The sequence below is a fragment of the Paramisgurnus dabryanus genome, chromosome 9 (genome assembly GCF_030506205.2).
Source record: "Paramisgurnus dabryanus chromosome 9, PD_genome_1.1, whole genome shotgun sequence".
NCBI classification, from domain to species: domain Eukaryota; kingdom Metazoa; phylum Chordata; class Actinopteri; order Cypriniformes; family Cobitidae; genus Paramisgurnus; species Paramisgurnus dabryanus.
In genome coordinates, this window is record NC_133345.1 from 32,984,935 (window position 1) to 33,000,720 (window position 15,786).

Sequence of the window (15,786 nt, forward strand, 5' to 3'; positions counted from 1 at the left end):
TGCTAAAATCATGTTGAATCAACATTGTTCACGTCATTTAAAATAAATGTACAATCTCCCTAATTGGTTTGCTTACCTTACGTTGAAATTCTGTTGATTTCTTTTGGGAGAAATGCTGAACGTTATGCATTCAACATATTTTCTACTTCTTTTTAAAATCCCAAATAAAGAAAAATCAGCATGTAAACATTTATTTAGCTTAAATATCCTATTTAGAGTATTTTTTCTGCAGCTTTCACGCTGGTGCATTAATAAATATATGTATAATATTTAGAAATGATATCCAGAAATTAATTTGTAATAATGAAATGCAGACACATAATTAACTTAATCATGTGAACATAGGTTCGTGATCAAATGTTAACATTGGCCAAAGTACCGATAAGAATACCGTTAAAGCACCGGACCGTTAAGCAGTACCGGTAAGAGTAGTAATACCGTTAAAACCTTAACGATACCCATCCCTATATCTGAGGTCCTTTATCCTGTTAAAATTTGTAAAATTAAGTATTTTCTGTGTTTGATGGCTAAATCAGCATCATGATACAAAACCATAGGTTTAAAGCGAACGCTCTGGAGAGCCTAGTTTTGGAATCAACATGACGGCGGACTGAATAAGGCGTATAAATCACTTTGATGCCATCCGTCTTTCAGTCTGAGAGGAGCAGCATCAAGTCAAACACATCTAATGGCTAGGGCAGTGGCTTAAAGAAGAGTAAACCTACCAACATCCATCCCATGACTTTTGAAAAGAACTTATCTCGAGTGGAATAATGTTTTAGTCGCATAACCATCAGTATTTAGATAAAAATCTGTAATGGAAACCAGGCTAGTGACTGCAGAATGCAGCAATGTTGAAGAAAATTACACATTTTTAAGCTGTACACTGAGGAACATCTTTCACTGTAATTTCTTTGTCCTTTGTAAGCATAGGGTGCTGCTCGGGAAACAGTTCCTCTGCTGAATAAAAGGCTTAATTACTGTAAGGTTGGTTAAAATAAATACAAGAGAAGAACATGGGGAGAAGAGCTGGAAATGAAACTACAGACTGGATTATAATGCCTTTGCTTTCAGAAAACATCCTGTTCTTCCACACAGCTTGTGCTATACAAAATCTGACATGAGAAATATTGGCTTAAAGATGGTGAGCACTCAGACCTACAGCTTTAAAATAACATTAGCCATGTGCCATTGTTTATCATCCATTAAAGAGCACCTGTACTTTAAATCACAGCCTATGACATCTGGGCTTTGTCTGATCTGTCATGACTTAATTTCATTATTGACCAACAGGTTTTAAAGAGGAGGATCTTAAGATACAAGCAGTCATGCATGCTGGTGTCCATTACTGAGAAATTAGATTAGTGAATACTGTCACGCCCATGATAGACAACATCAACTTGATCAATATTTATTTTGCGGATAATTGCACAACATTAGTTTTCATTGCAGGTGATAATTAATTATATTACAGTGTGATGTGTGTAAAAAAGATTAAAGTAAAGAGCTAGTGAGCGTTTCTATAACCTTGTATTATTCATCTCCAAACAGCCATTAAGTTGTTAAAGGTTCACTCAAGTGCCTTGGAACATGCAGCATTATTTGATGTTGTGACGTCTTTTTAACTTAAACAGGAAGTCAGTACGTACTATTGAGAAGACCTCCGCCCCCACACTTTTTTTTTAAATAAACAATAGCGTTTAATTTATGGCAGAGTCCAGCAAAGCAGCATTGATGAAAATAGGTATCAGACTTCATTCAACCCAATGGAAAGCATTTTTTGCAAAATCCGTTTCTTATCCCCTATGTAGTGCACTTAGGGCTGTGCAATCAATTGTTTTTAAATGTTCAATTTAAATGTTTTATTTAAACAGCTACAAAAACAAAATAATCAAAAGTAAAATCAATTATCATGCGATTAAAATATAAATTGCATGCTGCTGGACCAATGTGTTTGTAAGGCACTTCGAAAGGCACCACTGCTTTGATACGTGTAGCCTATTGCAAAACTTACTTTACTTATAAAAAGGTTAAATAAATGCAAAGTCACGGAGTAATCGTGTTAAATAATCGTGATTACAGTATATGCCGACTCTGAGTCAAGACCAAGTTTTTAATGAAGCAAGTCTGAGTCGAGACCGAGTCCTTAAGGAGTCGAGACCAAGACCATAAAATCAGTTTTCATATTCATGATTTAATATAACCCCAGTTAATAATCAACAGTTAGGCCTACAGACTAAGCTAGATTGGGAATTGTTTAGAGGAGCAGTCTTAACGTCTTAATTTGGACTATGCTTTTACTATCATTAAAAAAATCCCTACCACATGCATCATCTTCTGCCTATTTTTCTAGAGATAAATAAACGGCTCTGATGGCAGTATCTTTGCATTGCACCATGGGATGTCATTTTCAAATGATGCCCATCAACATTGTATTTTATTATTATTGTTATATGTTGGTCTCGAAGACTCTGTCTGAAATTACAAGTCTTTCTCCTCCCACTGTGGTCCAAGACCGAGTGTTTGAAGGAACAAGTTATAATGGTAAAAAAAACAGGGATCAGGGAACAACATCTGACTTTAAAGCCCAAAAAAGTGCATTCATCCTTCACAGAAGTAATCCACACTGCTCCAAGGGGTTAAAAATGTTTTCTGGGGGTAATCGATGTGATTTTGTGAGAAAAATATCCATATTTTAAACTTTATGGGGCGGTTTCTCGGACAGGGCTTATCCTAGTCCCAGACTAAAATGCATGTTTAATCAACCTTAATTTAAAAACATCTTGCACTGAACTATCTTAACATATATTATCAGTGTCATTGTTTTGTCTCAAGATGCACACCAGTATAGGTTTTTGTAATATACGTTTGTAAAAACTACTTAAATGTCCTAATATAACTAAGACCTAGTCTTGGATTTATCTAAACCAGGGGTCTCCAACCCTGCTCCTGGTGCGCTACCGTCCTGCAGATTTAGCTCCAACATCAATCAAACACAACTGAAGCAGCTGATCAAGGTGTTCAGGGTTGCTTATTAATTACAGACAGATGTGTTGGAGCTGGGTTGGAACCGAGGTCTGCAGGACAACAGCTCACCAGGAGCAGGGTTGGAGACATCTGATCTAAACAACATGATCTCACAAAGTTCCGTGGGATAGTCACGGAATTTTGTGCTCATTTTTCCGTGGCATTCTCACGGATCTCCGCATTTTTCCGTGGCCCTGCTACGGACTGTCTTTTTCCGTGGCATTCTCACGGATTGGTTACTCAACTGCTTTTTCCTATTTTCAAACCATTTTCGCTTCGGTTTAGGGTTAGATTTGGTGTTTGCGTTAGTATGTCACTTTAACTATTGGTTTATACTATTTTTTCTGATTTATTTTTTTATATTTTCTAAACTTTAAACAATTGTCGCCTGGCGTTGGGGTTAGAGTTGGGTTTGGGTAGGGATGTCATTTCATGTAAATCTAACCCTAAACCGAAGCGAAAATGGTAAGAAAATAGGACAAAACAGTTGAGTAACCAATCCGTGAGAATGCCACGGAAAAAGACAGTCCGTAGCAGGGCCACGGAAAAATGCGGAGATCCGTGAGAATGCCACGGAAAAATGAGCACAAAATTCCGTGACTATGCCACGGAAATTCGTGAGATCAGGTTGGATCTAAACCCTATGCGTGAAACCGCCCCTATGAACTATAACAACTAGCTTTAGGTAACAACGCCATCTTGGATTTACGTGATTCACAAGTCCATTCATGAGTCACTGCACAATGTACCCATGCCAACCAACAGTCACCACACTAAATCCTTCTTGTGAATTGCATGAGTCCAAGTTGTTCCCTGATCCCTGTGTTCTACCATTATAAGCTTTGAAGAGCAAGGACATTTACTGTAATAACTCAAAATGTGCTCGTCTAACAGATGATGAACGTGTGTCTTGGACTGCTTGACGGTGAGTAAATCATGGGGTAATTTTGAAATTTGGCTGGAGTATCACTTTAACAAGTGTCTCATCTCAGGTGCTTGTGATTTCAGGAGGAGGTTACGCACAATGTAGGATGCAGGACGCTTTAGCATCTAGAGAACATTTGATTGGTCATATTGGACCACACCAGCTTATATATACCCTTAAGACTAACATATTTATACTAATATGAAAACAAGTTTATAAAATAAAATAAATTAAATTCCTATATTGTAGGTTAATTAAAAAAGATGACTTACATTCACCAGTCCATAACATATAAATGACTGAGTTTGCTGTCTTTTATGAAGACTGAGGATGAGAGGTTTGATTGGATATTTCTTTATTAAAGCCTATGAGTATCTGATCTCTGCCCATCACCAAACGTGCTGCTTGTAATCGGTCTTGTCCAGTGGCTGAAGTGCTGCAGTAAATGTGTGCATGCGAATCAATGAAGATATAAAAGATTTTAATTGCAGGTTCCAGTGCAGTTTAAACCGGGGTTTATTTTCAGGCATGTGATTTATTACATTACACAACAGCAAACATAATCAAAGTCACCAGAGACCTATGATGAGAGGAGGTCAGGGACACATCTGTCTCTGCTCAACATCTCAAGTAGATACTACGATACACTAAAGTACTTTAAAAGCATGACAAGATAAATATTGTTTCCAAAACAATGCTCTTATCATAAAGGTCCATCCATACAGTAGTTTAGGCAGCAACATTAATTCTAAGATCTCATAATGCATTACAGTGATTGCAGTAGAAAATAAATAAATCAATAGTTAGTAAACAAATATATTTCACTGAATGCTAAAAAGTACCGCAAAAATAAGATGATTTCAAACTAAAAACATTAGGGCTGCATAACAACTGATCGTTTGTAGAATAAAAGTTTTTGTTTACATTTTATATATATATATATATATATATATATATATATATATATATATATATATATATATATATATATACACATATTTATATAATAATATATAATGTAAACAAAAACTTTTTTATGTTCTTAGTTCAAAATCATATTATTTTTGCGGGTACTTTTTAGCATTCAGTAAAATATATTTTTTTACTAACTATTGATTTAAATATATGTGTGTGTACTGTGTATAATTATTATCTATATATAAACACACAAAATTGCATGTACAATTTTAAGAAAAAATAAATTGTATTAAGTATTCATATTTATATATAATAAAAATTATATAAAAATGTATATACACATGTAAATATTTCTTAAAAATATATACACATGCATGCATGCGTGTATATGTATTTATATATATATATATAAGTTATATAATTTTATACCACGGGTCTGTTGAATGCTGTATTCTGATTGTTTGAGAAATGTTCAATGGGTATGAATTATTTTTTGATAACCGCACACCTAACTTTTCAAATGTCTTAAAAATAGGCACCAGAGCAATGTTTGTGGTAACCGTGGTATAAGAGGAATAATTTACTTTTTACCCTTTAAATTATTTGAAAATAATGCAAACCTGCGGTGTTTCGTGTTGTGCCGCATTACCACCTTGGGTGTGCATTATTTTTTTATAATTCAATGGCCCATCGTCAATTATTCCTTACATAATTTATTATAATTATATATAATTGTTATACACAATACACACACATATATAATGTAAACAAAAACTTTTATTCTGCAAACTATTAATTGTGATTAGTTGTTATTAGTTGTTCTGTTTATGTGTGCTATGCATCATTTCATGTTATTAGAGTACTGCATTGTTAACTTAGCAACACACTAACATTAAACTCGTCATTAAAAGGTTTCATATGAGCTGCGTACGGTTGCCAAAGTGCTACAGGGCAAATGTGGGACAGAAAGCTGAAGAAGATGACTGTAAATATATATGATATAACATACACTCACATAGACACAGACCTGTATAGCTACTGTATAAGTCTACTCCTGAGGAACTCTTACTGACCAAAGGACAATGATATTTACACAGGACAACAAATGCAACAAAGTCTTTTTTGTTCAACACAAGGCTGGCTAAAACAGAAGGTAGACAATGCTCCATTAAAAACTAGCTATCAGACAGCAGGGCAACAGACTCAGTTTAGGAACAGAAGAGATAGTACACAGGGGTCACTGAGGTCTCCATCTGAAGCATGCACTGCTGTCCTTTATCTTCTGTAATGATGCTGTGGCGTGTGACCTTGCGCTGGTAATTACGGAGGTAGAAGATTAGTGCTGGAAATTCACTCTATTGTGTTTAGAGCAGATATTATTATCTGAGCCAGTGTAACAATGTGCGGGGCCTTACGGCACATCCGCACGCTGAGATGAGATCTGTTATACAACGCGCTTAAAGATGCAGAAAATTCTGCCGTTATGATTCACACCCATATGTCATTTATAACCATACAGTGTGATCTTTTTTCCTAATGTCTAACACCTCTTCAGTCACTATGGAAAACAGCCAAGTAAAGATTCTTCAAAATGTTTCACAGCATGCCACAATCTTATAATGTTCAGGAGAATGAAAGTATCACCACAAGATCAATATAGGCAAACAGCATCCATGTGTACTGAGGGGCGAGGGGGGTTAGCTGTTAACCTGCATGCATGCAGATTTATGAATGAAAACAGTGTGTAAGAAGAACCCAATCACACGGCAACTCTCCTGAACAAACATTCAGCCTTAATCAAATCAGCAAACAAAACAACTTCAATGATTATCTTTGAATCTATACAAAATCTTTATATTTCTTCCTCTGGATGGCGTGATGTCTGCAACATCAATCTATTATAAAGCTTCACAACAAGACCCAAGCCAAATATGTATTTACAGGGCAATTGTATGAAATCTATAGAGTCAATGTCATCCCCAAGGACAGATGTTAATTAATAAAGAGAGATTGTCTGGGTTTTATGTATATTCATGCAGATAATGCACTTTCACTGTCAGCTGCGCCTGCGTGAGCTCGGCCTGATTCAGAATGGCTGTAAACACACAGACATTTGCTACAGAAAAATAACTTTTAAACTAAGTTGCCTCAAAACTTGTTAGTGGCAATTGATTTAGGGGGTCCGGGTTGACAAAAAAATCTAATAATACATGATCTTGAAAATAAAATAAATGAAATAATAAGACATTAATCTTGCCAAAGTTTGCACTTTGAACTTAGGTGTCCCCCAAGAATCAAACCTCAGTTCTCACTTTACTGCTTAGTGACATTATTGAGGACAGTTGAAACAACTTACATTTAACCAAACATGATCATGAAAACACTTTTTGGGGGTGGGTGGGTGTCAGTCAGCCTATATTAAATAACTTCCCTCATCAGTGTGACACATATTTTAGTTACATGAGCAGCATATTTTAGGGACACAGATGGTGAATTACCTGAAATCACTGTAGGGGTGAATAATCCAGAAACCGGCGGATTTTACGCGCTCCTGTTCCCGTTCCACAGCCTTCTCGCTCCCGAACATCCGCAGGGAAAACTTGTTGACCCCGGGCTGAAGCATCGCGCTTAACTGCCTCTGCATGAAGCCAGCTTGATAATATCTCTCATCGTCCGGTAAAATCTGTTCGATACCCTCCACCTTTATAAAGCCCCCTTGCTGATCGGGAATCGGGGGGATGCGGGCATCATCACCTGCGCTGCCTTTCTCTCCCGGCTCCGCGCCGCCACCCGCGGCTCCAGTTGGGCTCTCCTCGCTCGGAGTCACTTCTCCCTCCGTGATCAGACGTTTCTCCTCCGCTGCATCCGAGTCATGGACGTGCCGACTGGTGATCGATGAAAGGCTGCCTCGGAACCTCCGGCAATCCCCGTTGGAGCTGGTTTTCACGGCTCTCCCGATGTCCGTCTCCATATCCACGGACTCTACGCTTTTGGTCTCCGCGATGCCTGTCGAGGTGGGCGACGGCAGGGGTTTCATACGGATACTCTTCCTCCGGGTGTCCTTGTCTGTGTCTTCTGCATCACCCATGATCGAAGCTTTCTGTTCGTGCTGTGGCAAACTGTAGAGCCTTTTACGCATGGATGAATGCAACCTGTCCATTATGACATTGAATTAATTCAATGACACGTGAATCCAGTTTGGTGATGTTACTGTGTGGTCCCTCTGTATCCGTGTCTGGATGCGAGGTGATGTCAAAATCCACATGTGTTTTGTGGTGTTTTTCCTACGGCACGCACAAACATTACTTCGATCATCAGGCGACCTGGCTGCCCAAATTTGCCTTCTCGCGCGGATCCAGTGGCTCCAGTCTCACCATATTACTCCACTTGCAAAGATCCTGTGGAGGAAAGTCAAATGGAAACGCAGACTGGAGGCTGCTGCGCATCACGCGCGCGGGGAGGTGTGGACGAACGGAGAGGCGCGGAGGTCACGGAACCTGGCGATCCCTGCCAGCTGTCAATCATAAGCAAATAACAGCAGCCGCCGGGCAGGGCACCGCTGACATGATTCACATCCCAAGCCTATCTGACCCCGTGAATATTCATTGTATAGCTGATCTATCGGGTTGCCATAGAAGCGGCGTAGGAAGCCATGGCCCACCCAATCAGGTCCACAGCACATAACCCTTCGCGCGATTCTCATCGAGGTGTCCAGGGTGATTACTTGTCACTCAATAGCCCTGATTTACGCACGACGCCTGAGTTGATCAATATCACATTGTTCAGGAGCTTTGTAGTACAAATACTGAATTATGCTAATCCTCGTGAAACTATGGCATCTATATTGAAACACCTACAACTTGCAAACGGAAACTACTAAATTGGTGCGATCAGTGTCGGAATGATTATGAGATGAACGTAACAGGAACGTAATATTTTTGGCCAAAAAATATTTTTTAATATATGCTAACTAAATTTGGTTAAAAGTAAAGCTTAATTACATATATTTTTGAATGTGATAATACATTTAGTTAAAATATATTTTATGGCCAAAATATAAAAGTTTGTGAAAAAATGAATAAAGTATAGGCTAAGTATAAAATGTATAAGTAGCCTATAAAATATAACTATATAACTATACATTTTTATATTTTCAAACCTGTTATGTTTACATGTGTATAATATACAATATATACATATTTTAGTAACGTAGACTACATGTATTTTCTTGGCCATTTTTTGTATATTTTAAAATTTAAAATATATTTTTTGCCTTATGCATAAGTTTAGTGTAGGCACAAGTTTTTTTTTATAATTAATGTGTGTAGTGTAATGCCAATGAAGAATAGCTATTAAACTCATAAGAAGCACCAATCAGTTAACGTAATTACAGTTTGAGCAACAAATCATTCTCTATAAATACACAAATAACCAATGCATGGGCGTCTGAACCTTTAGACAAGACCCACTCACTTTTTAAGACAAATGATATTGGACCCACTCACCTTTTCTCTAATTTAGCATATTTGTCTGTTCACTTTTCCGAGCGCCGTCAGTCAAATCCACTTGAGGAATGTCTTAATAAATTAAACTCCATTCCTCGTTTTAGCTGCAGCCTTGAGTTTCACGCGTCCGCTTCCTCAAATCCATTCCCTCGACTTATTTAGAGTTCATATAATTTAAACTCAAATTTCGTGTTTTTACAACTTTCGGTTGCTGCAAGACCGCAAAACAACGATGTTAACAAAGATTTTAGGCTATAAAACCAACTGTTTGATTAAAACGCACCAGAATACATGAAAATGGCATCTACTCCAGTAAATGTTTTGGACCCACCCACTTTTTTTGCCTCCGACTCCCATTAACCAATGCACAATTATTTAACTGTATATCAATAATTAAATAAACATATGAAATTGCTTAATGCGTCATTATTTCCAATCAGAGTCACTTTAACGATTGCCAAGCTCATAGATACAAACCTTGCATAAGTAGGCCTACTTGGAGAATTTTCCAATAAACGCCATCATCACCTGCCGCTTGTCACGTGACTTTGGTACAGGTTAAAACTTTTGGACACAAAATCTGTTATTACTTTTAAAAATACTGATGGAATATTGTTTCAGTGCTGATATTAATAAAAAAAACGGACGTAAAAATACACTACGACTTATGGCGCATGCGCAGTCAAGGTGTGGCGATCACAAATCACTACTCCCTCACGCTCTGTTTGGTTTCCTGTATTGACGAAGAAATCATTAAAACATGGAATGCGAAGCTTCAGACAAGGAACCGGTAAAACACACGGAACCCACGACGCGTGTTTGGAAGCTAAAACGGTACGGTCGTTTTCTTCCCAATGGTAAAGCTAAAGCGTCATGGAAAGGCACAGGCTGCGCGTGGAAGGTGAGAGGGCGGGAACTCCGCTGGGCGTAAATTGACTGACTGACTGGTCACTTCAACCGTGTCACAAACAATATTAAAATGTAAACATAATATTAAAAACAACATAAAATGTCACCGTTTCTATTTAACTCAATCATTTGTTGGAAAAGTAACAATGAAAATAACATTAAAGGGGTCATATATTAGATTTTTTTTTAAAGATGTAAAATAAATCTTTGGTGTGCCCGGAGTACATATGTGAAGTTTTAACTCAAAATACCCCGCAGATAATTTATTATAACATGTTTAAATCACCACTTTGTAGGTCAGAGCAAAAAAGGTGCCATATTGGGTGTGTCCTTTAATATGCAAATGAGCTGATGAAATGCAAACACAATCGCAATGATGGTGGTTTGTTGAAATTGAAATGTTATTGTTTTGTCAATTATTTTCTCTCTCTTGCAGATTTTTGAATCCAGTGAAAGCTCTGGTCAGTTGGACTTCAGTATTTTGGCCTCTGCTCATCTGCTGATATCTCAGGGTCAGGAGCTCTTGGTGAGATTATATAAAACATACAAACCACGTTTGATAACCTATAAGTTGTTGATATGAAAGAGCTCAACGTTTACCCATCAGGCTGTAAGTACAGGGTCAGGATACTGCGGGCCGCACTAAACACATAAGAGCTTGACCGTATTTCTCTGTCAGAAAGAACAGCATAATCCTCTTCATCTCCTGCAGGGTCTGCCACTGTTCCTCAGGGATTCCCAAAACAAGAGTATTACCAGGCTGTGTGCCTCTCAGATCTCCTGACAGTAAACCCTGGGCTTATAATAGACAGAAGTTACTGACTCTTCATGGTGCAGGATTTCATTTTAAAGAATGAGACACATTTTTAGTTTTAATTCATCATTCAGTCATTGTGATGATACATGTTTATAATCTGTTCAGTCCTTTCAAGATTTTCAAATGTTTATCAGATATTTCTCAAGATGTGCAGAGAACAGAATCCAAAGCTAATATGATATCTTACTGTACATGCTAAGATAATCATTTTAATCTCATCCTCTTTCAGCAATTTTGCAGAGAGAAAAATCTCTGAAATGTTTGAAAGGTTTTAGTTTTTTAGGTTAAGAGATAAACTCAAATGTTTATGTAACAGATCCAATGAGGGGATGAACTCATACCATGACTTTTATTACAAATGACTCAAAGGAATGTAAGATTTTTCTTACATCTTATAAACAAAGATTAATGATGACCACATTTGTGGACTTACTCGTAATACAACTCAAGCTGTTTGATTTGTTAATATTGCTAACGTTTTTTTTTTCCAGTAGCAGAAAGCAGAGCCACTGAGGTTGTTGTATTGTGTTATGTTGTGTTAGCACCTCCTTTAGACATGGTTCTGTAATAACAGTCAGAAATAAAACAAGGTCCTAGGTTTCATAGTTTAAGAAGTGGTTCTCAAACTTTTTAGAGTTGCCCCCCTGCATCCCTTTATGCCCCCCAGAGAAGACTTGGTTGGTAGCTATATTTTTCTGAGGTTTGATTAGATAGAATTTATGATTATTGATTTATGAGAATTTTATAAAATGTCATAAAACTGGTGCCCCCTGGCACCATCTCGTGCCCCCAGATTGGAAACTAACATATCTCCTGATGTGATCATATAAAATGAGTCTCTGACAGAGAATGATAATGTGCTGTTTTGGGGTTTGCAGGAAGGATTTTCTCTGTTGGATGCACAAAGTTTTCTGAAGGTCCAGCATAAATCAGACAGTTTGCTCTTCAGCATTACAGTAAAGGTATGAAACTGTGGTTTTAATTTTATCTGGATGAATAAAACATTGTTTCTGCAACTAACACGAGAGAAACTCAACAGAATGTGTGTTTTTCCTGAAGGCAGACTCCGCCTTCTCGTCCTTGAATATAATAAACGATTTTAATATGCAAATTAAAAACAACATAGCTTATGAATGACCTTCAAATAACAGCTCAACTCTGCAGCTTGCTAATTATTTCATCTCCATCACTTTATTGCGTTAGGAATACTAATGAATTTCTCAAAATAATAATAATAATAATAATTTCTGATAAAGTTGTAATGTAGCAGTTAATAGTTAGCTATGTTAACATGCAACCGAATAATCTATTTGTAATAATATTGATGGCTCAATCGTATTCAAAAGCCTTCATGTAAACACCTTAATCAATACATTTGAGGTCGTATTGAAAAGGGTGTTGTAGTCTGATTTGTGATCCAATCATGCAGGAGAAAAGTATGCATGTAAATGTGTTAATCGTAGTATTTTCTCAATTGAATACAAAAATACTGATTAAAGTTAACGTCTTATATTTACCTCTTATTTACGTATCACATGATTCTCGTCACAAAAACATGCAATAGTAAGGCAGTGGCAACACACATTATTACGGTAATGGAGTCATGTGCTGTACATTCTGCAACGTTCATGTCTTAAATAACGTTACGCGATAATATAATTTGTGTTTTCATTGTCTATATCTTAAAACGTCTTAAGAACAAGGTTTTTCAACTCATCTTTGACTTTCTACCGTACATTTATCCAGAGATAAAGTGTGAACTTGACAATTCAATTCAATTTTATTTTATTTATATAGCGCTTTTTACAAGTGTTAATTGTTGCAAAGCAGCTTTACATGAGTAGATGTAGAGGAGAACACAGAAAATCAATAGATAGTATAAGAAGTAGAATATAGCGGCTAAGAATAAACCGTACAAGCGAGCGTATTAGTAATATAACGTATAAAGTAAAGTGCTAAGTTAAGCCAAAGTTGGCTGACTCTCCCTGGGACTAAAAAAACCCCTAGGAGAAAACCCAGTGGGAAAAACTCCTAGAAGGACAAAAACCCTAGGGAGAAATTAATATATATTTATATATATATAGACACGGTAGGGATAGGAAGCGGGTAAGCGGATTAAACTGCTTCAGCCGGTGGTTGTTGGTCGCGCATCGGCTGGGCATCACGTTGAAGGACAGCCACAAGAGATGCTGTGCACTGAGTGACGTTGCCAAGTCTTCCGCTTTTTGGCTTAAGTTCAGATTTTTTGGTACATGTAAACGGTACTGTTGTTACCTGCAATCAGATTAAATTAATGCGGATTGACACAATTTTATGCATGTAAACAGTAAGACGCATGTAAAGGTTGTAGAGGCTGATTCTGTGTTTACATTCATGTCTGGGCAGTGTGTTTGTTATAGTGTTCAATGTCAGTGAGTAGATCTATACTTGAGATAACAGAGATGTGTTTGTGTATAAGGGAGAAAGCCGTCTGATCAGACTTCAGTTTGATGGGCGGACTCGCGCGGTAGCAGCACGTTTTTGTGAAGAAGCAGTTGAGAGGCTACAGGATTATTTACCTGTTGAAGAGCACATGACCACACGATCTGCTGCTGAATCCACACCTACAGAACCTGGAGCATCTACACAAGAGACACAGGTCTATACATATATAAACATGTAATGTTTTATCCTACATTTATCTGTCTTGAAACATTGAGAGTGAATCTCTCTTACCAGTGTGAAAGAGTTTGAAATAGGCTATACAAATTAACTAAAAATGTAAATTAGTCAATATTATGTTTTGTTTATAGAACTGGGCACAGTGTACCTGTAAGATAAAGCAATAGTTATAATGCACCTCTTGAATGTCTTTCTACAGACCTGTAGTCATACCAGACATGCATACGTCATGTTATATATCATGGTATAAGCAGCTGAAACAGTATTTACAATGTATTTAATTTCTGTGATGTGTTAGAAACAGAAAATCCAGTAATAAAACTTATAGACAGACAGAGGAGAGACTGACAAATAGATCAATATATTGACTGAATGAAAGATGGATTGATGGATGGATGGAATGACTGACAGACAGATGGATGGATTGACTGACTGACTGACAGTCAGACTGATGGATGAATGAATGTAGAGACTGACAGACATATTAACAGACAGATGGATGGAAGAATGAATGAAGAGACTGACAGACAGATTAACAGACAGATGGATGGATGAAGAGATTGACTGACTGACAGATGGATGGATGGTTGGAGAGAATGACAGACAGATGGATGGACAGATGGATGGATGAAGAGATTGACTGATTGACAGACAGAAGAGATAGACAAATGGATGGAGAGACTGACTGACAGATTGATAGACGGATGAAGAGATTAACTGGCTGACGATGGATGGATTGATTGACAGACAGACCGATAGATAGATGGATTGATTGATAGAGAGATTGACAGACAGATAGATCGATAAATGGATGGAGAGAGTGACAGACAGACAGGATATTTCCATAATCTTCAATGAAATGTAAAATCATTCTGCTGATGTAATGATTAAATCATAGCTCACTGACTCACAACTGAATTTGTTTTTTCAAGTAGTATGAACTGAAAAACTCTTGCACAATAAAGCCAGACAGATTTCATAAGAAAGTGAATAGAGAGAATGTTATATGTTAGTGCAATTATAGCTTTTATCATTCAAAAGTTTTGTCCACTAGGTGGTATTGTTGTCACATAATGATATTAAACAGAGGATGAAGTAATCCCATCCTCCCATCACCCTGTTACCATTTCCCACTTTAAAATCTAAATACACAAAATCTAAATATAGTGAAGACACAAGCACAGAGAAAAGTGTTTGTAAAATATGATTGGTGACAGCAGCACCTGCATCAGGACTGAAAGATGGCAGGAGGTGAGGACGTTTAATTATTAATGAGAGTATTGATCGACTGGTGGAGCCCTCGGAGTCTCCTGACATTATAATGAATGAATCTATTTCTGTTTTAGGCCCCTGAAGATGAACCACGGGCGGCCCCGGCTCTTCCTATTGAAGCGCTGTCAATCAAACAGCTTGCTCAGGTATGACTGGATTTGAATTGTATTAAAAGTCAATAAAATAATATTGCATTTCATTGGTCCTGTACTCTGCACAGTGACAATAAAGTTACAATCTAATTTGTTAGATGCTACAAGCAGTGGCATTTTAATTTGACCTTTCTCATGCACATTATATTCTCCTCAGTACTTCCTGGGCGAACGTGAGCTCTCTCTGCCGATGGCGTATCATCAATCCACATTGCCTCCTAAGGACCTGGAGGCGTTACTGCGTTTGTGTCTGCTAGACTCTGACTTTCCAGCTTTTGTTGAGGAAGTGGAGAAAAAGCTCAAGGAAATTAAAGAATAAGGTAGAACAATCCACCATTGCTTTGTGTAAATGACCCTTGGCTAAGCCACTTTGAATACACAACACAGTATTTGTCATTAATAACAGTAATAATGTTAGACAAGAGGTGGTAAAAATGAAATGATACTGGTCAGAGCTGATGGTGTAGTAGGCAGTGCCCCGACATACGGTATCGCGATTAATCGCATACAAAATAAAAGTTTGTTTTTGCATAATATACACTCACCTAAAGGATTATTAGGAACACCTGTTCAGTTTCTCATTATTGCAATGGTGTGTTG

At 37.3% G+C, this 15,786-nt stretch overlaps 2 protein-coding genes across 2 annotated transcripts in view; one reads left to right on the forward strand and one right to left on the reverse strand.

Annotated features, from left to right (window-relative positions):
* Positions 1-8,518, reverse strand: part of hcn4 (hyperpolarization activated cyclic nucleotide-gated potassium channel 4) — a 60,082-nt gene extending 51,564 nt beyond the window's left edge. Inside the window, exon 1 of the mRNA XM_073815688.1 lies at positions 7,369-8,518. Within this exon, the coding sequence (XP_073671789.1) occupies positions 7,369-8,030 (662 nt within the window). The 5' untranslated portion in view covers positions 8,031-8,518. The remainder of the gene's footprint in view (positions 1-7,368) is intronic.
* A 1,327-nt stretch (positions 8,519-9,845) lies between these two features.
* Positions 9,846-15,505, forward strand: rec114 (REC114 meiotic recombination protein). The gene is made up of 6 exons (XM_065258003.1): positions 9,846-10,276; positions 10,721-10,810; positions 11,980-12,063; positions 13,560-13,739; positions 15,109-15,180; positions 15,344-15,505. Exons 1-6 carry the CDS (start codon positions 10,136-10,138, stop codon positions 15,503-15,505), a joined length of 729 nt encoding a protein of 242 aa, XP_065114075.1. The 5' UTR covers positions 9,846-10,135.
* Positions 15,506-15,786: the final 281 nt, after the last annotated feature.